Source organism: Chiloscyllium plagiosum, chromosome 30 (genome assembly GCF_004010195.1).
Source record: "Chiloscyllium plagiosum isolate BGI_BamShark_2017 chromosome 30, ASM401019v2, whole genome shotgun sequence".
Taxonomy (NCBI): Eukaryota; Metazoa; Chordata; class Chondrichthyes; order Orectolobiformes; family Hemiscylliidae; genus Chiloscyllium; species Chiloscyllium plagiosum.
This window is the reverse complement of record NC_057739.1, coordinates 8,347,868-8,375,810: the sequence shown is the minus strand read 5'-3', so window position 1 is coordinate 8,375,810 and position 27,943 is coordinate 8,347,868. Positions and strand designations below refer to the sequence as shown.

Genomic DNA, 27,943 nt, shown 5'->3' with positions numbered 1-27,943 from the left:
AGGGAAGACAAATGGGATGTTGGCCTTTATTTCAAAGTGAATGGAGTATAAAAGTAGGAAGGTGTTGCTAAAACGGTACAAGGCTTTCGTCTACCACAGCTAGAATAATGCGAGCAGTTTTGTGCTGAAGGAAAGATATACTGGAGGTACACTAGACTGATGCCAGGTATGGAGGGTCTGTTTTATTAGAATTCTCATTAGAATTCAGAAGCACAAGAGCTGACCTTATTGAAACATACAAGATTCTTATAGGACTTAATAGAGTAGATATGGAAAGATTATTTCCTCTTGTGGGAGTGTCTTGGAACCTTTAGACCTGAGAGGGCATAATCTCAGAACAAAGGGTCACACTGTGGTTTCATGGTCACATTAGCCTCTGAGTTCCAGATTTTTATTAAATTTGACCCCGAGTCCCTGGTACATTACTGGAGTCTCTGGCTTAACAATCCAACAACAATACCATTCGGCCATCGTCTCCCCAGTACTGAGGAAGGGCCGAGTGGAGATTCTTCCATTGGGGAAACCAGCCTGACATGGCTCATGACTCTAATCCTGCTCCACCTCACTGCTCGCCTCCCAGAGACCAAGTAAATACAGCCCCACACTCCTGTGCTGTATTTAAACTTCCAGATCAACTACTCAGCAGCTGTATCCTAAAATAAACTCACCAAAACTTCATGCTATCCAGTAGGTATTCAGCATTGTGTCACAGATTATTCAACAATCCTCTTGGAGCCACTGACCCCACGAAGGGAAAAATAAATCACTGGACAAGTTTTAACTTTTTATATCTTTCACTCAATATTCACATGAACCCAGGCTTCATCACATATCAACTCATTTGAGAAATAGACAGGAAAACAGAAATACACTCAAACTACACTGTGTTAGCATTACAATATTGCCAGAAAGAAGCTGGTTAAATAACACAGCAGCTTTCCGTCAGAATGTAATTGAGGGCACATTTCTTACTGTGGCGTTAGACCGTGAAATACAGTTTTTAAAATCAGTTTCACCTGGCTTCATTCATCGATATTAATGGCACAAATGCCTCCATGATCTTGCCTGATCTTTGTCATTTTTCCCCAGCCCCACTTCAAATGAAAAGCACGGAATGATTATTTATACTGCAATGAACATACAGCACATGACTCCTGTTGATGTGGGCTTCACAGCAGTCTGAGAAACCCTTACACGGGCTGCTACAAACCTGAATCACTGGGACTGGGAACAGGAAGCAGAACAGGGAAGTGATGCGCTAATATTTCAGCCCTGCAGTCATTCCCTTGGGATTTGTTTATCGAGTTTTGCAAATACTAATTTGTAATATCACATGCTGTATGTAAAACATGTTAAGCTTCCACTCTAGGAACTATAGACACATGAAAAAAATAGTAACTTCTGGCTTGCAACATGGAAATGGCCTGGTCTACTTCACGACATGCAGCAACCACCTCTGTTCAGGAAATGAATGGGATCCAGCCGATTAAGCCTGCTCTGCTATTAATAAAGTTCACAGCGGATCAAATACTTCAGTGCCATTTACACACACTATCCCCAAGACCCTTTACATCAGAAATTATAGAGTCATAGAAATATACAGCACAGAAATAGATCCTCCAGTCCAACTCGTCCCCACCAACCATACATCCCAATCTGACCTAGTCCCATTTGTCAGCACCTGGCCCACACCCCTCTAAATCCTTCCTATTCAGATACCCATCCAGATGCCTTTTAAATGTTGTAATTGTACCAGCCTCCACCACTTCCTCTGGCAGCCCATTCCACATACGTACCACCCTCCGCGTGAAAAGGTTGCCCCTCAGGTTCCTTTTAAATCTTTCCTCTCTCACCATAAACCTACGCCCTCTAGTTTTGGACTCCGCTACCCTGGGAAAAAGACCTTGAGTATTCACCATGATTTTACAAACCTCTATAAGGTCACCCCTCAGCCTCCAACGCTCGAAGAAAAACAGCCCCAGCCGATTCAATCTCTCCCAAAAGCTCAGACCCTTCAACCCTGGCAACATCCTTGTAAATCTTTTCTGAACCCTTTCAAGTTTAACAATATCTGGCATGGAGACCAGAACTGAATGCAGGATTCCAAAAGTGACTGAACCAATATGCTGTTAAGTTGCAACATGACCTCCCAACTCCTATACTCAACACATTGACTAATGGAGGCAAGTGTGCCAAATGCCTTCTTCACCATCCTGTCCACCTGCACCTCCACTTTCAAGGAACTCTGCACTCCAATCTCTCTTTGTTTGGCAACATTCCCCAGGGCCCTCCCATTACCCTGATTTGTCTTACTAAAATGCAACACCTCACATTCATCTAACTAAAATTCCATCTGCCACCCCTCAGCCTATCAGCCCATCTGATCAATTTCTCCCTGAAACATATGTGAAGACTGAGCTTCCAGCATCATCAGAAGTAGGAAATTTCAAAGGTTCAGGACCCTCTGATTAACAAAATTTCTCATCTTGGTGCTAAATGGCAGCCCCTTTAATTTTTAAATAACACCCCCTGATTCTAAACCCCCAAAATCTTACCTGCATCTACACTGGCCATCCCTTGGAAGCATTTTGTCTGTTTCAGTGAGATTACCTCTCACCTTTGCCAAATCTCTCCTCACCAGACGGTCCCACATCACAGGGACAGGTCTGATGAACCTTCATTGCACATTAATGGGCTGGGAGCAAAGGAATACAGACCCTTAGAAAATAGGCGGCAGGTTTACACAGAGGATCTGGATTGACGCAGGCTTGGAAGGCCAAAGGGCCTGATCCTGTGCTGTAATTTTCTTTGTTCCTTTATAGCAATAACATCTTTCCTGAAGTAAGGAGACCTAAACTGCACACTATAATCCAAGTACCATTCTACACAACCTCCTACACAATAGCAAGACCACGCTACTCCAGTACTTAGATCCCCTTGTGGTAAAAGGTCAACATACTATGATTATTTACAGCACAAAGATGTGAATTTCAATATCAAAGCACTGCTGAACCAGGAGTCAATCTAAGTCAGGAAGTACATGAGCAACATGAATGGAATTTGACAAGAGTTAGGATACGGGCAGGGTTTTAGCTAAGTTCAGGAATACAGAGGGTGAAAGGTAGGTGTGTCAGCCAGAGGCAAGAAGTGACCATGGAAATATAAATCCATAGCTCACTCTAATGGGGATACAATGGACATGCCTTTACTCAGCTTTGTGAAAGTAAATGTTAAAAGCTCTGACATTAAGGACTTTGATGATAGTCACAACAGTGGCAAAACATTAAATTTACTGGCACATTATTTAATAGGATGTTGCTACCAGTGTCCATTTTAAATCTATATTAGGCATGTGAGGTGAGAGAGATTCCAAAATTTGGTTAACAAAGCCCAGTAGCCTGAGCCTGCAACTACCCAGTGACGATTTGCAAAAATAGAATGGAAAATAACAAAAGAAAGAAATACCAAAAAATCCTGCAAGTGGCAAATAAAGGCCCCGCGGTTTACATTTAAATATAAACCGAGCTGTTCTGGCCATCAGGCTACAGGAAGGATGTGACTGCAGAGGAGACTCACCAAGGTGCTGCCTGGGATGGAGCATTTCAGCTCTGAAGAGAGACTAGATAGGCTGAGGTTATTTTCCTTCGAGCAGAGAAGGTTGAGAGGGGGGGACCTGATTGGAGTGTATATGATTATAAAGGGTGTACTGAAAGTACCTGCTTCCCCTTAGTTGAAGAGTCAATCACAAGGGGGCAGAATTTTAATGTGAAGGGCAGCAAGTTTAGAACGGATTTGGGGAAAACCTTTCTTTAAACCCAGGAAGTGGCAGGAATCTGGATGAGCACTTGAAATGTCATAACATTCAAGTCCATTGGTCAAATGCTCAGAAGTGTGGTTAGTGTGGATAGGTTGGTGCAGACTTGATGCTGTCTGACTCTGACTCACGACGAGACAAAGCCGTCAAAAACAACATTTTTGCGCGTCTCACCTGATAAAGTCTACAAGAAACTTTTTCTGATCTGTGCTGAATCGCTGATCTCAGATCAGACTCTTGTATTTAAAGAGCCGTCAGTGATATGCTCCACGAATCAAAAAAAGTGACACTAAAATCTTAAATTCAAGCAAATCAAGTTAAATTACGGTCATCTCAACTATTTAAATGGAAAAAATGACAGATTGAGTAATTACAGGTGAGTCAGCATATACTCAGTGATAGTAATTATTGGAAAATTTCTGAGGGACTGTATAAACCTTCATTCAGAAAGACATGGATTAATCAAGGAGAGTGAGCACGGATTTATTCACGGAAGGTCATGTCTGACATTCTTTATTGAAAGGAATTAACAAGGAACAGCAATGAAGGCAATGTGTTTGATACAGCTTAAATGTATTTTAGCAAGGCCCCACATTCAAAGGTGGTCAGAAAAATAACAAGGGACCATGGCAAATTGGATCCAAAAGTGTTTCAGTGATAGGAAGCAAAGGACAATAACGGTTTCGACTGTTTCCAATGGGGTTCGACAGAGTTCAGCAGCATGCCCCTAGTTTGTGGTGTATTATATATTGGCTCCGTCACAGTATCACACAGTCAAGATCTACCTCAAGTGCTCATTCGGGGCTCCAAGAACAAATGAAATTGTGACAGGAGCGAACATAGTGAGCAGGAAATACCAGGTTGAAAGTGAACAGATTTACTTTATCACTGCAGGAGGACTGCAAAACTGAAAATCAACAATAAAAAGAACACCAACCACATTATAAATGAGGCTCAAAATATTTAATTTCATCAAATGGGCAGCATTTGAAGGTTTGCTACAACACCTCTGTCTAAGAGCAGCCAAATAAGTACTGTGCATCAGCTACCAATGTTTCCCTCGAAGTAGAAACATTGAAATTCAGAGTAGGAGCACGCCAAGAAATAATTTGCTTGCAGCCTGCTATAGAAATAGCAAAAGACCGTTATCTCAATATACTGACATTTTTAAATTCCAATCAGCAGCAGTTTTAATGCAATTAATTAACAAGTGGCATGAACAAAGGAGTTATAGAATTAGAGACTTTTGTAAGCACACTAATCTGTTGTAAGTCACCTAACCATATAACAATGCCACTCATTGTTGGACAGTACATTTGGATTGGTTCAGGCTTGGAAAACCAAAGGGCCTGTTCCTGGGCTGTAAATTTTTCTTTGTTTTCCTCTTTGCTACATGGAATACAGAGAGACATAGCCAGAAATGTAGACATTCTTACTCAGGGGCTAACCAAGTTCCTAGCTGACTCATTATGGGAGTGTAAATTAGATAAGAAGTGGAACAAAAACTAGGTACAACATGTAGGAGAGGAACTCTCTCCAAAATGCTGAAAACCTACACAGAACAGGACTTTTTTGTCTTGCTTAGGTCACTCGGTAACAGTGGCCATTTTGGTTTGTCAGCCAAGAACAATTTTTAAAAAACAGTCGACTAGACCAAGAAACAGACGCCAGCTCAGAAGACAACTCCTCTCCAGAGAGATAATGGGGGGGGCGGTGGAGAGAAAGAGAAAGAGAGAAAAAGAGAGAGGAGAGAGGAAAAAGAGAGAGAGAGAGAAACAGAGCAAAAGAGATCTTAAAACTAGTAATTTACTGTAAGGTAAACGGATACCCAAAATGCCATACTTAGAGCCAGAAACCTGGAACCATCTTTCCCTCCCAAAATCTTTTGACTTTATCAATTTACATTAACTTGAGATTTTACATTTAACTTTTTAAACTTTAGATTTTGATTTTATTGCCATGAGTACTCAAGCACAGAAGTACAGGAAGTACAGCAGAAAGTATGGGTGGGGGGGGGTGGGGAGAGAAAGAGAAAGAGAGAAAAAGAGAGAGGAAAAAAAAGAGAAAGAGAAAAAGAGAAAGAGAGATCTTAAAACTAGTAGTTTATTGTAAGGTAAACGGATACCCAAAATGCCATACTTAGAGCCAGAAACCTGGAACCATCTTTCCCTCCCAAAATCTTTTGACTTTATCAATTTACATTAACTTGAGATTTTACATTTAACTTTTTAAACTTTAGATTTTGATTTTATTGCCATGAGTACTCAAGCACAGAAGTACAGGAAGTACAGCAGAAAGTGTCTAATGTCACCACACAATGTGCCATCTTAGGTACCAATGTACAAAAAAAAACTTAGGTACAAAGTATTCAGAGAAACAGAGTTAAGATGATAAGCATTACTTTAGGGAATAAATATAAAAATAAAGTAGTAAGATAAGAGTTAACATTAAAGTCTTTTTTTAAATACAAAATCTTGGCTGCTGGTCACTTTAACTTGAGTCTTTACAAACAAAAAGGAGCCAACACGAGCTACAGTTCATAGACCATGTAGCGAGATACACATGGTAGTTGTGACTCTGGCCTTAACTGCAAAAATACTTTCCAACTCTAAATCTTCCCATGCAGTGAATGAATAATTTCGCACAGATCAATACCATAACCAATGTAAAATAAATCCTCGCCCATAATGGGTTTGCAGAAGAGTTCCTGTATTCTCTTACTGCAAGAATACCCACATATAAAAAGGGAGAAATTCTTGTCTCAGTCAAAATGGATTGCTCAGCCTTATTAGTAAAATGGGACAATTCAAATACAAACAGGAAGACACTCTGATGTACTTATGTAAGGTATTATTTGTCTGGTAGCATGCAAAACAATACTCATCACTGTATCTCTGTACATGTAATAATAATAAATCAAATCAGAAAGGAGACCAGTGCTGTGATTGAAACGTAGACACTCCTATTTTGTTTCCGACAGGTGTATATTCTATGTAAGCAACATACTTTTGTTCATACATCTGCATCATCCCAGTACTCCCAAACAGGTACTGGTTGCTGGAACTAATTTGGTCAACTGGACATTTCATTCTTATTTCCCTTACCTCCTTCAAGTTAATATTTGATCCCAGCAAGAGTCCAGCTGTTTCATTGGACATTGTCAAGTTGTGCATCAAGAAGTTTTGAAGTTCATCCTGGTCCTTTACAACTGATCCAAGAGTGAACCCTAATAAAATACAACAGCACAGGCAAAAATAATTAAATTCAAGGCATTCAGCTCTGGAAGTTGCTGTATATTTAGAACAAATTCAGAATTCAATTTAGAACTGTCACAAAGCTAGTCCCTGTTTTTTCTGAAAGCTGTTCCTTGGCTCAAGCGTCCTTGATTTTTTTTTAAGAGGGGTAATAAACCAGGCCATGCTCCAATCAGTCTGGTTTGGTACAGAGGTGCAAAGACTTTTGAGAGGCGTTTTGGTTATGTGTAAACAGATGAGACTTCAGGCCAAAGTGGTCATGTTTTGGAAGTGACCTGTATAATGAAAAGGGTGCAGTCAGCTGTCTAGCTGAGCAGTTTAGTTCAGTCCTGAACTGATTGGGAGTTCAACAGGGAGCTGTGTAGAAACACACTCTCTCTCTCTCTCTCCGCCCTTCAACTTCAACCTGTAAGCATGTGTTCCATTTATACTGACTTTTAAAGAGAGTTTGCTTATTGGGACTGTTGTGTATATTCGGAACAGCATAGTTAAGTCTGGTTTGGATAGACTGAGTTCTGTAGGGATTCTTTATTCTGTTCTTGGTGTTTCATTGTGCAATGTTGTGAATAAATTTTTGTCTGTTTTAAAATCTAGTAGTCAACCTCGCTAACTTACTCCAACCAATTTTCACTGTACACTTACCGAAACAAATCGCAAAGTTATGGTCTGGGCTGCCTGCTGAAGAATGTTTGAGTGGTCTGGCCTAGTCCATAACAGAACTTTCTTCAGGATGCAGAGGAGAGACATCTTCAGTTCTACTGCATTAATTCTCACATCTCAATTAGCTGTACAACAGTTTTCAAGCCTTGAGAGTGACTACTGATATCAGGGAGTTTCAAAAGCCCTGTATACAAAGGTAGGCATCTCAGCTGGAGGCAAAAAGGGACCAAGGAAACATGAAAATCCCAACAACTGAAAATATCAGCACTTGAGAGAACTTGCTTTTTTAGAAGCCCTATTTTTTCTCAAATTCATTCATGAGATGAGGGTCTCACTGGTCAGCATTTATTTCCCATCCCAGACGGTAGTTTAGAGTCAACCACATGTTGCTATGGGTCTGGAGTCATATGTAGACCAGAACAGGTAAGGATGTCAGTTTCCTTCCCTAAAGGACATCAGTGAACCCGATGGGTTTTTCTGACAATTGATAATGGTTTCATGATCATTATTAGACTCTTAATTCTGCCATTGTAGGTTATGGACCTGGGTCTCCAATATATCATCTGGGTCTCTGGATTAACAATTCAGCGATAATATCACTAGGCCGTTACCTTCTCTTCCAATCATGGTATACAAAGGATGTGATTGTAGTAGAGAGGATGATAGGAGATTTAGCTGGATCTGTATGGGATGGAGGGTCCGAGATAAGCTGAAACATTGGTTAGTCTCAGTTTATTTTTATTACATCAGCTAAGATTGAGAGGGGATGTGATAGAGTTGCACAAGATTACGAGGGACACAGATAGGGGGGTAGGAAAGTAATTTTTCCATTAATAGAGGCATTAATAACCAGGGGATCATAGAGTTAAATTAAGAGACGGCACATCAAATGGTGTATGGAGGAGAATCTTTTTTCACTCGGAGACTGATGGGAGTCTGGAAACTCACCGTTTGAAAAAAAAAGGGATTGAGTCAGAAATTCTTGAAATATTTAAGCAATATTTAGATTTTCACTTCATTGTCATAACCTCCGGGGCTACGGGCCAAGAGCTGGAAATTAAGATCAGTGCATTCAGATCTTTCTTGACAAGGACAGACACAATAGGATGAATAGCCTATGAAGGGAGATCACAGAGTTAACAGTGATCACAGAGTTAACAGTGATCACAGAGTTAACAGTGATCACATAATTATTTTCAAATTAATCACAGATACAGAACAAATCAAAAGTAACCATGAGCAAGTGCTGAAGAGCTGACCCCAATGATTTCAGAAGGGATCTTATATAGGCAGATCAGAAAACATGATTCCAAAGTAAAGCAGTTATTGGACACGGGAACTCAGAGCAGTAATAGGCAACTCAACCTATTTTGCCACTTAATACTGATCTCATCTCGGCCTCAATCCCACTGTGCTGCGAGCTCCCTCGAACCCTTTAACTCCATTGCTGGAGACCAGAACAGATTTCATGTAGTGCTACTGTAATGGCAAATTCCCATGGAACAAGTTACATTGAAGACCATTGAAACAGATACCATTAACAAGCTGCAGGTAGGTTTAAAGACTGGAGAGGGCACAAAACAAAAACAAAGAACTACAGATGCTGTAAGTCAGAAACCAAATCAGAAATTACTGGAAAAGCTCAGCAGGTCTGGCAGCATCGATGGAGAGAATGCAGTATCAACATTTCTGGTCCAATGATCCATTTTAATTATCTACAATCACTTTATAAAAATTAAAATAGTTGGGGCCCTCTTGTGACAGTGGTAGTGTCCCTACCCCTGCTTGGGTTCAGGTCAGGTCTGCTCTAAAGGTGCGTAATTAAAATCACTGAACAGGTTGATTAGAAAACTAAGTTAAATAATAAATAAAAATAATTTCGATGATATAATTGCCTTTTTCTGTCTCAAATAAAATCTCAGTATTATCCAGTAGCCTCAGGTTTCCTTTTCTCTCAGTCAGAGTGTGAGAAGAGCAGGAGGGACTTCCCCTCAGTGGCAAGTTGGGGTTTCCTGTGATCATATTATTCTCAGTTCATTACATATTCTTGCATGGGTAAAATGTCAAGCTTATTGGGTAGGAGGTTCAGAAGCCCTTCGGGATCTTCCAGGCACCAACATCTAGGCGCCATATTGAAAAAACACCTGGACACAGAATGGCATTCTATAACCTCTACTCATTACCCCACCCACCTCCAGAGATGTCAGAGACCCAACCCAAATCAATGCCATGATTTAGCGACATCTCTTTTGCACCCTCCTCCACCCACTTGAAGGCTGTCCAGGGGAGAAGGGAAGTTCATTTTCCTGTGGATGGAAATAAAGAGGTCACTGCATCTGATAAAGGTGAACTGATCAGGGGTGGCTATGGAAATCAGCACCCAAAGGTGGCTCTGGAGGTTAGCACCCAAGGATTGGCTCAAGAGAATCTTCTCTAGTGTCGCAAGAGAGTGACCAATCTGTCACAATCTGGCAGGGTAGGTATCATGGCCTACTCATGTGTGACAATCTGATGATGGAAACTCTCACACCAGAGGACTGTCACACACAAAATTGGGAGCCAGGCACTGTCAAATAACTTGTTTGAAATCAATGTCGGTCATTTCATTGCAGCTGTCAATGTACTCCTGCTGGTGTTAGTGTGTTACTGGCTACACACCAGCCAGGGTTCACATTCAAAACATCAAAGGAGCTACAACACACCGCAGCTCACATGCTATCAGCCCACTGACGATTCCTCAAAACCGGAGACAGCAAACATTGGATAGCTTTTCACAAAGGCTTCCACGGGATGAGAACATAAAAAGAATGGCCTTTTGTGTTCCAATTCTCTTGCCTACTCCATTCAGGTTTCTGGTGTGCACTGTCTTGCTTGGATAGGTTTGTTGACCTGGTCAGACCCTAACACAAACACCAAACACCTCAAAACGAAGCATTTAGAAACAAGAAGCTAGACTGCACATGATTGAGACATCCCAATCAGCCTGAACAGGAAATGCTCACACAGAGAAAAGCCTTGGTTTGGGAAGGAAGCAGCTAACTGAAAAAATATATACACAGCAAAACTTAGAATAAAAGTCTGTCCTTCTAAAAAGGCAAAGTTTGTGAGAAGATTTGTAGCTCGGGTGCTCATTGTTGTGGTTCTGTTTGCCGAGCTGGGAATTTGTGTTGCAGACGTTTCGTCCCCTGTCTCGGTGACATCCTCAGTGCTTGGGAGCCTCCCGCAAAGCGCTTCTGTGATGTTTCCTCCGGCATTTACAGTGGTTTGAATCTGCCGCTTCCGGTTGTCAGTTCCAGCTGTCTCATCCACAGATTCAATCAATAAGCACATCGACCTGGACCCAATATACCGACAACTGCAACGGACAGCTGGAACTTACAACCGGAAGCGGCAGATTCAAACCACTGTAAATATCGGAGGAAACATCACAGAAGCACTTCGCGGGAGGCTCCCAAGCACTGAGGATATCACCTAGACAGGGGACGAAACGTCTGCAACACAAATTCTAAAAAGGCATTCCAGCCCTTGTATGTAGTGCTGTAATATCAGCCAATTGCAAGTGCATAGTAGGAAACAGTTATATATCAGCTCAGTTTCAGATAACATCAATATTTACTCAGTGTCTGCACATTCCTACATATTATCTTGCATATAGCTCAATCCCTGATATTTGGCCTCAAAATCCTTCAGTTTCCCATTACCTTGCGCTAGTTCTGGGAATGAGGTATTGTGTTAATTTAAACATCATAAATATTGGTGGATAGCTTGGGAAAGCCGTACTTGCTGAATTCAGGAACGTGGCCAGACTCACCATGAGCAATCCAAAAGACCTTTGGATTTTAACTCGCTGGAGCACGGCTCAGATTAAAAACAAAAATCAACTCCTTACCTTTTGCCAAAAGACATTTGCTCTCAAAAACTGAACTTTCACATGGATATATACAGTATCCTCATGCAAAAATGAGAATATAGAATTTGTGACAAAATGGATGCAAGGTTAAGGATGATGATTCATCAGAGAGGCATTTGTCTATTTCACATTGCATTTTGTGAACACATTTCTTTTGAGTTTTTCTCCAAGGGCCATAAATCAATGCAATCCCACAATTACTTGAAGTATGTGACTTTGCACCTTTGTTTGCCTTTTCTCCCCTGCTATAGCTCTCACATTTTACATCTCAGTGAGGGTCTCCATTAGATAAGTGCTGGGTTTTTTTTATTTTTACCTTTACTGTTGTTAAAGTGGTTCTCCACTGAGCTCGGATCATTATTCATTGATTCCAGGTGACGACGTAGAGACTCCAGCTCTTCTTCAAGACCTCGACGATCAGGATCAAACAAATTACTCTCTTCCACAACCTCATTGATTCGCTCAAGGAGTTGGGTGACCCTTTGGAGAAAAAAAGTAGCAATCAAGGTGAAAATTCACAAACTAATAGTGGGCACAAACTCCGACTCAGTGAAATATTCACACCAACTTTCCTGCCTTGAAGACAAACGCCTCAGAAACTTTTTCCTTATTCTTTCATGGAATAAAGGCTGATACAGACAAATGCCAGCTTTGTTCTCCATCTCGAATTTCTCCATCTCTCTAACCCATTTCAGAGAGCATTTACGAGTTGAGTGAGTTTGCTGTGAGTTTGAAGTCACTTGTCATTTTGCAGGAGAGTTTGGCATATTCCATTCATTGAAAGGATATTAGAGAACAGATAGGTTTCTCATTAACATCAATTCCAGGTTCGTTAACTGAACTTAAATTTCACAGGCTGCCTTGGTCGGATTAGAATCCATGTCATCAAAGACCCATCCCAATTCTAATCTCTGCCAATCTCTCCCATCAGGCAGAAGACACAAAAGCTTAAACACAATCACCAACAGGGTCAAGAACAGCTTCTTCCCCGCTGTTATTAAACTGCTGAGTGGACCTCTCAAATTTCAAATCTAATGTTGATCTTGCTTTGTGCACCTCTTGTGCAGCCATAACCTTGTATGCCTCACATTGTTCAATCACCCTGTGATCTGTATGTCCTTGCCTGTTATGATCTGCCTGTACTGCGCGCAAAACAAAACTTTTCACTGTACTTAGGTACATGTCCCACCAATAAATCTAATTATCCTCAATAACTTAGGCCAGGTCTCTGGATTACTTATCCAATGATATTACATGTCTCCCCTTTAAAGTTGTTCAAATCTCCAATTCTGTTAATCACCAGAAAAGAATTTTCATTTCATGTTCCATCGCATATTTAACTTAAACTTCAGGCCATTAATCAAGTTTTACAAGTTATGAATATTTCAGGAAAACAAAAGATGGTTTAAACAGCAGGAAGTTCAAAGAATGAACAGAAAGAACAAATTCTGCTGTATCTGTAACAGGAGATAGTGAATAATTGGCAGCCTGAATAATTCAAGCTTGGAATGGGTGCTTCTATCCTGCAATCTTCCAATCAATTCTGCAGCTAGCTTTCCGTAATCATCGTTTAAATCCTTGGATCACTGTGTTTTCAGAAGTGCTGAAGTGAAACCAGACCTACAGCTAATCTGTTCAAAATCTAAAAGCACTGATGCACAGAATTTCAAAAATAAAATGGGAACCACTATGGTTTATTGTGAACATATTTTATGTGAAATTAAAATGATAACCTGAGGATGATAATCACCTGGCGAAGCAAACAAATTCAATACAATGCAGTTTAAAATTAAAGAGGGAGTCATTTTCAATCCATATATAAAAGAAGAACTTCTATTATTGTATTAATGATGGCATTATAACTGGCTGTCACTGCAGACAATTAGAACAGGGACAGCGTTTTATTGAATTGGTGATCGTGGCTGCTGAACATTTTAAGAGCTGACAGTACACTTTCAACTCATAAACCATCAACTCTAAAGGTCGGATGAAGCATCCTTTAGATGAAGGGGCAGAGATATTACCCAGAGAAGAATCTGTCAAGCAGAACATGAAGCGGTTTTTGAATGAAGAAGTTTTCCATCCTGGCAGATGCTGTTTCAATCTGAGCCTTGTCAAGATGGTCAGACTGCTACACCTTTCTGATATTCCTAAAATGTAACCATTAACAAGGTGTCCATTGACAATGCTCACTGGTATGCAGAACAATGAAATTGATGAGCATGAGACAGACCTTACCAAAACAGCTGGTCATTTTTGATACAGAGCTGAATTATAAGGGCAATTAAGAAAGAAAGCTGACAGTTCTAATTTCTAAGGAAACTAAGACTGAAAACTAATATTGAAAATTTAAGTATCAGATGAGGCCAAAACTGGTGAAACCCATAAAAGAGGACACATAAAAGGCCATCTGAGATCACATGATGACCCTAGTGGTGCAGTATAAGCAGGTGGAAGAAGGTAGATGCTGGAGCTGGGAATAGGACAAGATACATTTGCTACAGTTGTCTCTGTTACGTGAAACTAACATTGAAGAATTCTTGAAGGCTGTTGGAATCGGAGTCAATAAGGTTCTGCAAGCCATTTAGTAAAGATCGCTGCAGGAGGACTTGGGTTGGTTGTGCACTGCCCTCACCTACTGAGCAAGTTAAATCCCAGAAGAGGAGGTACTAAAATTATGTGTGAAGGAGGACTTTTGAAGGATTTTGTGACCAAGATTGGTGATATAAATGCTGGATGCACTGCCAAATCAATTCACAACTATCATGTTGTATCTGCCATGATGAATAATATATAGTTAAGAATCAGAGTAAGCTGAAAAATCTGACCAAGCAAGACTTTGCCTGAGAGAGATAAAATGAGCATCTGGGAATTTGGATCACATTCAAATTTTTGGGCAGAAGGGGCAAGAGGTGCTTTTATTAAAGTTAATTACAATAAAAAAAAATCTCCAGAACAGGAAGTGAGTAGGAGTGTGTTAAGGAGGTGTAGGTGTGTACTATACCTTTAAGAGAGACTGGAAGCTGGCACAGACTTAGAGGCACAGAGAGTACTGAAATAAGTTAAAATATAACATTTGACTATGAAAACAATAATGCGGTTATGTTGCCATGATAAAAAAAATTCAAATTCAGCCAATCGGTTTAAATTATGCCCCAAGATACCAAATTCCAATCAAACTTGAATTTAGAATTTTGAGAATGTTAAAACCAATGAAAAATCCGATGTTTTGGGGTATAAAACCAGACATCTTGAACAGTTAAGGGGAGAACTGCCAAGCCATCAACAAGTACAGATTGCAAACAGAACAGCTCCCTGAAAGGTACCTGTCTATAAGAAGTTTGCGCAGCAGAACATCAAAAAAACAAGAGGAAAATCTGCAGATGAAGATACAAAGAGAAGATTTGACAGCTGTTTGGTTTTGAAAGTTGAATTTTGTTTGTGAATCTTAACCGGGATTTTTTAAATGGCCTAGTATTGTAGAGTGGGAGGTAAAGGACAGGTGTAAGAGAAAGGAGTTATAAATAGTTGTTGGTTTTAGTATTCTCTGTTGGATTTGAGGATAAAGTTGTTAATTTTTACTTTAAATAGTGACCTCTGGGACTGTTCTTTGCCACTCGAATTTTAACAGATTACAGCGCGGGTGAATCTTTTCTGTGTTGCTGGTTTAAATTAGCAGAGGGGTTTACCCAGTGTTGCAACAAAAGGAAACAGAGAAAGCAGCTTGTTGGTGAGTACAATTGGTTGGGCGCTTCTAATCTTGAAAGTGAAAGCTCAGTACTTACCATATATACTTAAGTAATAGTCGATCTCATGTAAAGGTCAACCCCCTATTTTTAGCCAAATGGCCTGGAATTTACCATATATCTCGTGTAAAAGTCAACCCTAGTTCTTCACAGAAAAGAGATCAACGTTTATGAGTCAGTGTGCTGGCCATCACATCCCGCTCCAGTTTTCCAGTCTGCCGGTTGTTTTGCTACACTCCCGGTTTTCAAAATTACCATAAATTCGTTTTTTTTATTCGTTTAGAGATCAATTGGGTTTCTGCTAATGATACGGTATGAATATTGATGGGCATGAATCTCAGCCCCTCAAAAATAGTATGTAATATTGACCCCATGAATTTAACTTTAGATAGAAGTTAAAGATTTTGACTATTACTCGAGTATGTACGGCAGTTTGTGTTTAATATAGTCATTTATTTTCCTAATGTGAAATAATTAATACGTTTTCATACCAGGTTCATTCAGAGGAGAACATATCATTTCGAGGAACAAAAACAGAAATTGCTGGAAATGTTCAGCAGGTCTGGCAGCATCTGTACAGAGAAATCAAAGTTAAGGTTTTGAATTCATTGACCCATCTTCAGAACTGATGGTAGCTAGGAAAATGTCGGGTTTTTTGCAGAGGATAGGGTGAGGGGAGGGGGGTAAGAAGTAAATGATAAGTGGAAACAGAGCCCAAAGAGAGAGAAAAACAGTTGGACAGACAAAGGAGTGGCTAACAGTCATCCTAGGAAAATGAATGGCTGCTAATCGAGAGAATTAGTGGCTAACTATGGGTTGTGTGTAATAGTAGACCATGTAATAACAAGTGTGGGCGTTAGGGTAAGGACATAGAAGGTGACTCAAGCCCTCAAATTCTTGAACTCTATATAGAGTCCAGAAGGCTGTAGAATTCCCAAGCGGAAAATGAAGTTATTCCAGCTTGCGCTGGGTTTTGCTGGAGCACTGCAGTGAGCCTGAGACATAGATATTGGCCGGGTAACACGGTGGTGTGCAAGTGGTATTTCTGGGCGTTGTTCATTTGAAGAGTTACAGGATGGTAGGTGAGGATGGCCAAACAGAGTGTACATCTTGTGGTATGTGTGAAATCATTGACATACCATATGTTCCAGGTAGACATAGCCCTTTACACCCAAACGTCGCCGATTGCACAAGTTTCAACTCTGGGCTTGGCAACATCTGGAGTCTCTGTTGTGCATTCTTGAGTAGAGGGCTACGTAAATAACATGTATAGGGAGGTACTTACACCACAAATTACAAGCATACTGATAGAGAATAAATGGATGACTAGTAAGTCCAAGAAACCAGGCAGGTAGTGCAGAAGTCTATTTTGTTTGTTATTCTGTATTCCACTTTTGCAAAGTGGTGACAGTAAAGATTCCACAGGATCAGGGCCAAGTTCAGGATACCACGTGTGACTCAGCTGGAAGAGGGACAAGGAGGAAGAATGGAAGAGCAACATTCATAGGGGATTTCATAATCACAGGATCACATCAGCATTTCTGCGGCATGAAACACAACTCAAGGATCAAGATGGCTTTGAGGAGAAAGTGAGGTCTGCAGATGCTGGAGATCAGAGCTGAAAATGTGTTGCTGGAAAAGCGCAGCAGGTCAGGCAGCATCCAGGGAACAGGAGAATCGACGTTTTGGGCATAAGCCCTTCTTCATTCCTGAAACGTCGATTCTCCTGTTCCCTGGATGCTGCCTGACCTGCTGCGCTTTTCCAGCAACACATTTTCAGATCAAGATAGCTTGTCTACCTGATGTCAGGGTCAAGGACATCACAGATCGACTGCAGGACATCCCTCTGCAGGAGCGAGATCAGGCAGAAGTTGTGGTTCACACTGGTAGCAATGACAAGGACAGGAAGATGGATGAGGTCCAAAAGGCAGATTTCATTGTGTTATTAAGGTTATTAAAAAGCAGAATCTCAAAAGCACAAACTGCAAGATTATTCCAAGTGTTACACAGCAGTGAGCATAAAAACATGATGTGGAGAAAGGGAATCAGAGATTGAGGAATTGGGACCAGTTCTTGGGCACAGTGGACCTGTACAAGGCTGGGATTGACAGCTCTGGGTGGATATTTGCTCACCCTGTTGTGGAGGGTTTAATTGTTGTAAATGATAAGAGACTACAATATGGCAGAATTTTACATCATGTCAAGTTGTTGGAGGGAATCCTGAGGGACAGGATGTACATGTATTTGGAAAGGCAAGGGCTGATTAGGGACAGTCAACATGTCTTTATGCATGGGAAATCATGTCTCACAAACTTGATTAAGTCTTTTGAAGAAGTAACAAAGAGGATTGATGAGGGCAGAGCGGTAGATGTGATCTATATGGGCTTCAGTAAGGCATAGGCCTGTGACCAGTGAAGCACCAGAAGGATTTGGATGTGAGCACAAGAGGTATAGTTAGTAAGTTTGCTGATGACACCAAAATTGGAGGTGTAGTGGACAGCAAAGAAGATTACCTCAGATTCCAAAGGGATTTTGATCAGATGAACCAATGGGCTGAGGAGTGGCAGATGGAGTTTAATTTAGATAAATGAGAGGTGTTGCATTTTGGCAGGACTCATACACTAAATGATAAGGTCCTAGGGAATGTTGCTGAACAAAGAGACCTCGCAGTGCAGGCTCATAGCTCCTTGAAAGTGGAGTCGCAAGTAGATAGGATAGTGAAGAAGGCGTTTAGTATGTTTTCTTTTATTGGTCAGAATACTGAGTATAGGAATTGGGAGGTCATGTTGTGGCTGTGCAGGACATACCAATGAAAGGGTTGAGAAAAGGTTTACAAGGATGTTGCCAGGGTTGGAGGATTTGAGCTATAGGGAGAGGCTAAGGCGGTTTTCCCTGGAGTGTCAGAGACTGAGGGGTGACCTTATAGAGATTTATTAAATCATGAGGGGCATGGACAGGGTAACTAGACAAGGTTTTTTCCCTGGGGTGGGGATGTTCAGAACTAGAGGGCATAGGTTTAGGGCAAGAGGGGAAAGATATAAAAGAGACCGAAGGAGAAACCTTTTCACACAGAGGGTGGTACGTGTATGGAATGAGCTGCCAGAGGAAGTGGTGGAGGCTGGTACAATTGCAACATTTAAAAGGTATTTGGATGGGTATATGAATAGTGAGGGTTTGGAGGGATATGGGCCAAGTGGGACTAGATTGGGTTGGAATATCTGGTCGGCATGGACAGGTTAGACCGAAGGGCCTGTTTCTGTGCTGTACATCTCGAAGACTCTCTGACTCTATGTGAAATGAAAATGAGGAAACTCAATCTGAAGTAAGAGTATTCAATTTGAATAAGGAAATTATGAAGGCATGAGGCACAAATTAGCTGAAGTGATTTGGGAAAAACATATTAAAAAGGTATGACTGTAACTAGGCAATGGATAGTCTTTTTAAAGAAAACTATTACATGACTTATAGTAACTAGACATTTCTCAAAGGTGTAAAGACTTGAGAAAACTCAGTCAACCAAGACAATAAAATGCAGTTCAACTGCTTATAACATTAAAATTGCTAGAAATGGTAGTAAATCTGAGGGTTGTAAAGTTCTAGAATGTAGTAAACAAGAAACTGATAAGGAAAGAAAAAGAATAGAATATGATTACAACTTAGCAAACACACAATAATGGACTGTAAGAATTTCTGTAAATATGCAACAAGGAAATGCTTGGCTAAAAATAATGTGGGTCCATTACAGACAGTCAGGAGAACTGATAATGGGTAATAGCGAAATGGCAGAGAAGCTAAATTATTACTTTGCAATCCAAGTCGCAAGGGAGAATAAGAAGTTAAAAGAAATTAGTATTTGTAAGAATATTGTAGTGGATAAGTTAATAGAGCTGGATGTTGAAAATCTCCTGGGACTTGATGGTCTACATCCCAGAGTATTAAAGATGCATTGGTGATTATATTCAAACATTTTATAGATTCTGGAATGATCCCGAAGGATTGGCAAGTAACTTCCAATGCAAATTCTGAACTCTTCGTTTGAAAACTCCAGTTACAGGTCTTGACGGAGATTGTAACAAGGGTTACAAGGATTGAGGAATAAACTGTTTCATGGAACATAGACTCATGGGCCAAATGGCCTTCTTCTGTGCCATAAATTACTTCTGTGGTCTGAATTTTCATATAATCAAGGAGATCTGTGGAGGGGTGAAAATGGGAAACGGGAGGTCGGTTTCTGGGCTCACAAGCACATTCCCAGACTCTCCAATTTTCTCCTGAACCTTTGAGGGTGCAGGTTAGTTCAGGTTATGAACCTGTAACCTTTTCTCTCAGTCTGACCGGCATCGTTACAAAGTTAAGCACTTCCTAGCTGAAATAACTCCACAGAGGCCAGTATCCCAACACCAAGTCACCCTTTATTTACTTATGGAGAGTCCCTGATACTGACCCAGCTCCCTCAAAGCCAGCTCTCAAGATGTCTGACACTCCTGCTTATATCCATCAGCCAGGGCTCCCTGATAGCCTGAGATTAACAGCCACAATTCAGGGAACACATTCTATGAGGTCCACCTGGCTGGCCTCATTACAATCATTACACGAGCCCTCCGCAATTTTCAATGCTAGACCACCTTTTGCAAGGGTCAGGGTGCACAATCCTTCAGAAGAATTGTGAACCATAGTCTGAACGAAAGACCCCTTTGAATAAAAGCTGGAAGGTTCCCCTTCCTGGTCCCAAGTCAAGCAATGCCCTCTTGCCCACATCCCTCGGAGTTAACGAGGCTGAATCCATGCTTCCAGTAAGACTGCTGAAATAGCTGAGCAATAGGGAAAATATTTCATGATTAACAGCTTTTGCTCCCTGATCTCTGCTGTCAATTTCACAATCTTTATTTCCACAAAAGAGACAGAGTTCAAGTGTTTATGGTATGTGCTATTGATTGTTTGAAGGGTCCAGACAATTGGCACTTACATTGATCTGGAATAATTTTTTTTAAAGAAAGTGGGAAGATATCAATAAATTACTGTGTTTTTTTGTTTCGCTTTTACATTCATAGAATATGGGCATTGCTGGCTCAGCCAGCTTTTATTGTCGACTCCTAATTGTCCTGAAGGTGACAGCTGCCTTTTTAAACCACTGCTGTCCCTGGGCTAGCGGTACACCCACAGCGCCGTTAGGAACGGAATTCCAGGATTTTGATCTAGTGACGGTGAAGGAACGGCTTTATAAGTCCAAGTCAGGATGGTTCGCTGCTTGGGCGGCACGGTGGCTCAGTGGTTAGCACTGCTGCCTCACATCACCAGAGACCCGGGTTCAATTCCCACCTCAGGCAACTGTGCGTGTGGAATTTGCACATTCTCCCCAAGACTGCGTGGGTTTCCTCTGGGTGTTCCGGTTTCCTCCCACAATCCAAAGATGTGCAGGTCAGGTGAATTGGCCACACTAAAATGCCGTAGTGTTAGGTGCATCAGTCAGGGGTAAATGTAGGGGAATGGGTCTGGGTGGGTTGCTCTTCGGAGGGTCAGTGTGGACTTGTTGGGCCAAAGGGCCCGTTTCCACACTGTAGGAATCTAATCTAATCTAATCGTGGGGGGACTACTTGCGGTAAATATTCCAATGTATCTACTGTCCTTCTCCTTCCAGGAGGAGCTGTTGATCTGATCCTATCAGACAGCCCTGGCTGACAGATAAAAAGAGGAGTGTTGGACACTTTGAGAGCTGGCTCTGAGGGAGTTGGACCAGTGTCACGGACTTACCTCATGTAAATAAAGGGTGACTTGGTGATGGGATACCAGCCTCTGAGAAAGTCACCAGTTTAGAAGGTGCAGTCAGAGAAGCTCCGATTGAACACTGTAGCTGATTTTATTTACTTCATTCTATGGCCGCTATAGGGCTCACTGATTAAATTAAAGCACCATAGCTTGGCACACAGGACCATGAGTTGGATGCAGGGAGATGAGGTGGCATGGTTAAGGTCACGAGAAGGGCGAGGTCAATTTCCCACAGTACTGATTCAGGGCTTAATCATAAACAGTATGTACATGGAAACCACTGTAGCTACCCCTGAAGTCTTTCCCGAGTTGGCTATCTGACTGCACCCAACTGCCTTGTCAACGACAGAGTATTTGGACTGAGGTTCAGGTTAAAGTCATACCGAGAATTGTTTAATCTGAACAAGTTACTGAGCAAGAACGGTTGGAAATTGGGTAGCTTTAAACAGGGAGCAAAGCTGAAGTTGAGATGGTAGAGACTTTTGTACATCAGGGATGTGATATCCATGAATCAATTAGACAGCAGGATGGTGGTTCAGGAGTCAGCATGGAGGTGAGGGCTGAAGTTGGTTTTATTGTCACACAGACAAGAAAACCCATGGATGGTTTATAAGCAATGAGAACTAGTCACATCATGGAGAACAGATTGAGCTTTGGTGCACACATAACATGGCTATAAGAAGCCATTGTAGGGTACGTGTTATGTTGGAACTTGTACGAGTGAACATACTTGACAGTATGCCGCAGAGCTAGATGACAAAAGACAGATGGAGGGGAAGGAAGGAAGGACAGATGGAGGGGAAGGAAGGAAGGACAGATGGAGGGGAAGGAAGGACGGACAGATGGAGGGGAAGGAAGGACGGTCCAGATGGAGGGGAAGGAAGGACGGTCCAGATGGAGGGGACGGTCCAGATGGAGGGGAAGGAAGGACGGTCCAGATGGAGGGGAAGGATGGACACTCCAGATGGAGGGAAGGAAGAACAGTCCAGGTGGAGGGGAAGGAAGGATGGTCCAGGTGGAGGGGAAGGAAGGACAGACAGATAAAAGGGAAGGACGGACAGTCCAGATGGAGGGAAGAAAGAACAGTCCAGGTGGAGGGGAAGGAAGGACAGACAGATAAAGAGGAAGGACAGAGCGATTGAATGTGTCAAGCATCACAAGTTAAATGCCTACCACATGCCTGATAAATGGCACTGGCCAAATGAGACTCGACAGCAAGAGAACCATCAAAATGTAAAACTGGAGTGAAAAATATCCCATAAAAAGTGTGCAAGCCATCAAACAAAAAGTATTGCTTTAGTTGTTGTGCAGCCTCATCCCGCCACTCTCACCCAATCTGATATTACTTTCAATCGAAGGCAGTGAGAGGCATGGTGGCTCAGTGGACTCGGGTTCAATTCCAGCCTTGGCTACCTGTCCGTGTGGAGTTCACATGTTTTCCCCTCTGTCTGTGCTGGTGCTTCAGTTTCCTCCCACAGTTTAAAGATGTGCAGATTAGGCGGATTGGCTGCGCTAAGTTTCCCCGTAGTGAACAAGGATGTGCAGGCTAGGTGAGTTAGGTGGGAAACGGAGATGGGGTCAGCGATCTGGATCTGGGTGGAACACTCATTGGAACGTTGATGCAGATTCAATGGACTGAACAGCCTCTTTCCACAATGCAGGGATTCTATGATGTTACATCAACATTCCATGCTATTCCAGATCACAGGAACAGAAAAGGCTGCAGATGTTTTAGCTACAGCATTTGTCTGCAATTCTTGAATACACTTCAACAATATTCCTCAGAAAACACTTCCCTCCAGCTACTGAAAGCTTCAACTTGCTGCCTTATTATTGATTGGCAGCTCAGTTATTTTCGAGCACCATTCCCCTGACTCCAGTACCCAGCACACAACTTGCAAACAAGTGCTGGTCTTAATACTATGGCAAAGCAGCAAGCACTTCAGAGAGAATTGTGTAATGGCTTAATCTCTAAATTATTCCAATGACAAATTACTTCCCCAGCTCACAAGACAATGCAGCTGCATGAAGTGAGAAACAGCAAAAACAAATTAATGGAAAAAGAGGGTAATTCTGAAATATACTCCATCTGGTAAAAACAGCTGCTGTCTGATGCATACAAATTGCTATGACTTTATTTAGTGTTGTTTTAATGACTGGTATGCACTTAACAGAAGGTTTAAAAGATGGCACCACTTAACATTGCCTTTCTGTTCAACTGTACTATTCGATTAGCTATCTTTCTTCAATGAATACTTCTGTTTGACTCTGGAAGCACAGAGGGCACCTCAAACACAAATGTAATAACGCTGCACCTATGATGTAAATCAAGTACATTCTCAGAACTGCTCTAATATCTATTGCTGTGAAGTCACAACAAACAGGTCTTTAGTTAGGCTCTTGATTAACAGGTTTAAAAGTGAGGCAGACATGAAGTCGTCTTCATTTCCTGTCAACAAAATTAATTAGTCTCTGATTCTCCTTTGCCAAGGAATGAAAACAACAACGATATGTTGAGTTCATTTTGAAACGTGTGTCTTGTGGAAGGAGGTTATGCTGAAGTTGTATAAGACACCAGTTAGACCTTTGCTGGAATACTGCGTACAGTTCTGGGTGCCACACTTTAGAAAGATGTGAACATAGTAGGGACAATGCAAAAGAGGTTTCAGAGAATGAGAAACTTCATTTATGGGGAAAGATTGGAGACATTAGGGCTCTTCTCCTTGGACAGGAGAAGACTAAGAGGAAATTTGATTGAAGTATCCAAAATCATAATGGGGCTGGACAGAATAGGCAGGGAGAAACTGCCTCCTCTCATAATTTGCAGAAGAAGCTAATGTGCTGTGAGAAAAAAGTCCCTTCATCCAACAGATTGTTCAGGTCTGCCGACAAGTGTGCCGGAGGCAGATTCAATTGAGGCGCTTGAGAGGATAATAGATATTTATTTAAATAGAAATAATCCTCACAATTTATGTCATTATACTCAGACAGTCAGTGTAGACAAGGTGGGCCAAACAGTCTCATTAACAATTCGGAGATTAAACATCCTTGTAAAAATGGAGTTAGCCTACCTGAATACCCCCTTGATAGTTAGCATAGGGAGCTTCACATTTGTATTACGTCCAATGTACATTACAATCAGAGGTGGGATAATCTCCCTTGACCATCCCTCCTCAGACCGCAACGTGAATTAGACCAAGTACAAAGCAGAAGCTCTGTGTGGCACGTTCTTTCTGACCATCCATGGGACACTCTGGGTCCAGGGCCTTGGGTCAAAATCATGGAACTCCCTCCCCAGCAGCATGTGTATGTACCTACACCATGTGGACTAGAGCAGTTCAGAAAGGCAGCTTAATGTCACTTTCACAGGGGCAATTAGGGATAGACACCACATGCTGGTTCAGCCAGCAGCACCCTTTCTCCCCAGCATTCTACGCCCCCACCACTGCATAAGTGCTGTCCCCTTTACACTTTACATCAGCTCTAATGAAGAGTCATTGGACTCAAAACATTATTTTGCTTTCCCTCTACGGATGCTGCTTTGACTCTCAATGATTTCCAGCATTTTGCGCTTCAGTACAGATCCCAGCATCTGCAGCAATTTGCTCCTACACCCACTTCCGATGAAAGAAGAGAGTTTCCGATGGAGCACTGTCAGAACAATCAGAAAAGGGCAGAACAAACAGGAGTGAAGATTGGGGCTGACCCAATAGAAGTCTTTAAAATTATTAAAGAATCTGAAGGAAAGCCTAATACTATGGGCTGTAAATACAAGATGTTTACCAATAAATCCGATAAAAACTTCAAAATAAACCTTTTAACCGAGAGACTGGTTAGGATCCAAAATTTGCTGTCAATTGGAAGAGTCAAGGTGACTAGATATTTTTAAGGGTCAGCAAGGTGAAGGCTGAAGAAATTGGTGGATATGCTAATAAGGTTGAATTAATTAAGATAGGTCTTGTATAACCTTGAAAATGGAGCAAGCCAAAGTGATAGGAGGTCTTCAGTTCTAGTGCTGGACTTAGACCATAAGAAATAGGAACATGACTGGGCCATTCACCCCCTTAACTCGCTCCACCATTCAAACAGGATCATGGGTGAGCCAACATTCCTCACATCCACTCTCCTAAGTTTTCCCTATATTCCTTGATTCCCCTATCGATCAAGAACCTAGCTGTCTCAGCCTTAAATATACACAAGGACTCTGCCCTCGCATCTCTCCACGGCAAGGGGTTCCAAAGACACTGAACCCTCAGAAGAAATTCTTCCTCATCTCAGTTTTAAATTGGCACCTCTTTATTCTGTGACCATGCCCTCTTCCTCAAGAGTTTGCCATGAGGTGAAACATCCTCTCAGCATTTACCCTGTCAAGCCCCTTTAGGAATCCTATATGGTTCAATCCTATATATCTTGCCCTGCTCAAAATGTTTTTTTCTCACATCATGTTTGCTGCTTCTGCAAATGAGGGGAGGCAGTTTCTCCCCACCTACTCTATCCAGCCCCATTATGGTTTTGGACACTTCAATCAAATCTCCTCCTGGTCTTCTCCTCTCCAAGGAGAACAGCCCTAACATCTCCAGTCTTTCCTCAAAATCCCTCCATTCCAAGGATCATCCTCGTGAAGCTTCTCTGAACAACCTCCATTGAAAAAATATCTTTCCTTAAATAAAGGGTCCAAAAACTGCTCACTGTACTTCAGATATGGTCTCACCAGCACCTCGTACAGTTGCAGTAAAGACTTCACTATGATTGTACTCCAACCCACTTGAAATAAGGGCCAACATTCCATTAGCCTTCCTGATTACCTGCTGCCCCTGTGTGCTACCTTTCTGCGTGTTTTGCAAAAGTACCACCAAGTCCCTTTGCGTTGCAGCTTTCTGCAGTTTTTCTCCATTTAAGTAACATTCTTTTGGCTTCCCTAGCAAAATGAACAGCTTTACATTTCCCCAGAATGTACTCCAATTGCCAACCTTTTCCCGACTTAATTAACCTATCACTATCTCCCTCTCCCTGTCTGTATCCCTCTCGCAACCTGCCTTTTCACCTACCTTCGCGTCCTGTGACTTGTGCTCATTCCTGATGATATGGAGAAAAGGCTCAACCACAGAACAGGCCTGAGATAACAAAGCTGAGAAAATTACTATGAACAGAAATAAAAATGGAAAGGCTGATGACTTTTGACCTTCTGTCGATCTAAACTGATTGTCCAAAAGCTTTTGTTATAGAATTTGAATAATTCAGCAAACTCTGCTGGCAATGTCATGAGGTGATTTAACATTTACATGGCTGAAATGAAAATCCTGTTGAAGAATGTTGGGTTTTTTTTGCACCTTAACCATTCGCAGTTCCTCTCCACTGTAGCGAACCTTGCACATGAATAGTTAGCAGCAGAAAAATAAGAACCAAGAAATCAGATCCTGGGATGGAAAGGACTGAAGTCGGAATAAAGACTGAATCAACTGGACTCCTACTCATTAGAATTCAGAAGAATGAAGGAGGGATCTGATAGAAACATATAAAATCCTGATGGGACTGGACAGACGAGGTACAGGAAGAAAATTCCCGATGTCGGGGGAGTCCCGAACTAGGGGTCACTGTCTAAGAATAAGGGGGAAGCCATACAGGACTGAGACAAGGAAGAATTTCTTCCCTCAAGAGTTGGGACTGTGCAATTCTCTCCCACAGGAAGGTGTTGGGGCTAGAACAATAGATATATTCATGAGGGAGCTGGAGGTGGCCCTTGAGGCTAAAGGGCTCAAGGGGTATGGAGGTAAAGCGGGAATTGAATACTGAGATTGCAGGATCAGTCATGATCACATTGAATAGTGGTGCAGGCTTGAAGGACCAAGTAGCCTACCCCTGCGCCTAGTTTCTCTGTTGCTATGTAACCAGCTCCCAGGGTGATGGAGAAGTTGCTTTACTAGTCAGAAACGATAGGGTAGTATGATATAGTTGAAGCAATGGCAAAGAGGTGTTGTACGTTCAGGCTCCAGAATGGATCCTTACTACCAAGGCCCTTTATTAAACTATATGAATAATATTTACAAGGTATGAATAAAACAGCATTCTGGGGAGCCTAGTGTCAGGTCCCAGCTCTGTATGCACTGTCAGTAGGCCTCACTGACAGTATGTCCTATTCATAGAGTCATAGAGATGTACAGCATGGAAACAGACCCTTCGGTCCAACCTGTCCATGCCGATCAGATATCCCAACCCAATCTTGTCCCACCTGCCAGCACCTGGCCCATATCCCTCCAAACCTTCCTATTCATATACCCATCCAAATGCCTCTTAAATGTTGCAATTGTACAAGCCTCCACCACATCCTCTGGCAGCTCATTCCATACACGTACCACCCTCTGCGTGAAAATGTTGCCCCTTAGGTCTCTTTTATATCTTTCCCCCTCACCTTAAACCTATGCCCTCTAGTTCTGGACTCCCTCACCCCAGAAAAAAAAACTTTGCATATTTACCCTATCCATGCCCCTCATAATTTTGTAAACCTCTTTAAGGTCACCCCTCCACTTCCGACGTTCCAGGGAAAACAGCCCCAGTCTGTTCAGCCTCTCCCTATAGCTCAAATCCTCCAACCCTGGCAACATCCTTGTAAATCTTTTCTGAACCCTTTCAAGTTTCACAACATCTTTCCAACAGGAAGGAGACCAGAATTGCATGCAATATTCCAGCAGTGGCCTAACCAAAGTCCTGTACAGCCGCATCATGACCTTCCAACTCCTGTACTCAATACTCTGACTAATAAAGGAAAGCATACTCATTAGCATAATCGGATGTA

The 27,943-nt window shown here is 41.8% G+C and overlaps 1 protein-coding gene across 5 annotated transcripts in view; it reads right to left on the bottom strand.

Annotated features, from left to right (window-relative positions):
- Window positions 1-27,943, bottom strand: part of abca2 (ATP-binding cassette, sub-family A (ABC1), member 2) — a 460,895-nt gene that overhangs the window by 333,267 nt on the left and 99,685 nt on the right. For all 5 annotated transcript variants that reach the window (XM_043719911.1, XM_043719914.1, XM_043719915.1 and 2 more), the window contains 2 exons: window positions 11,955-12,118; window positions 6,919-7,040 (listed from right to left, as the gene is read on the bottom strand). In XM_043719911.1, coding sequence (XP_043575846.1) covers window positions 6,919-7,040; window positions 11,955-12,118 — 286 coding nt within the window. The remainder of the gene's footprint in view (window positions 1-6,918; window positions 7,041-11,954; window positions 12,119-27,943) is intronic.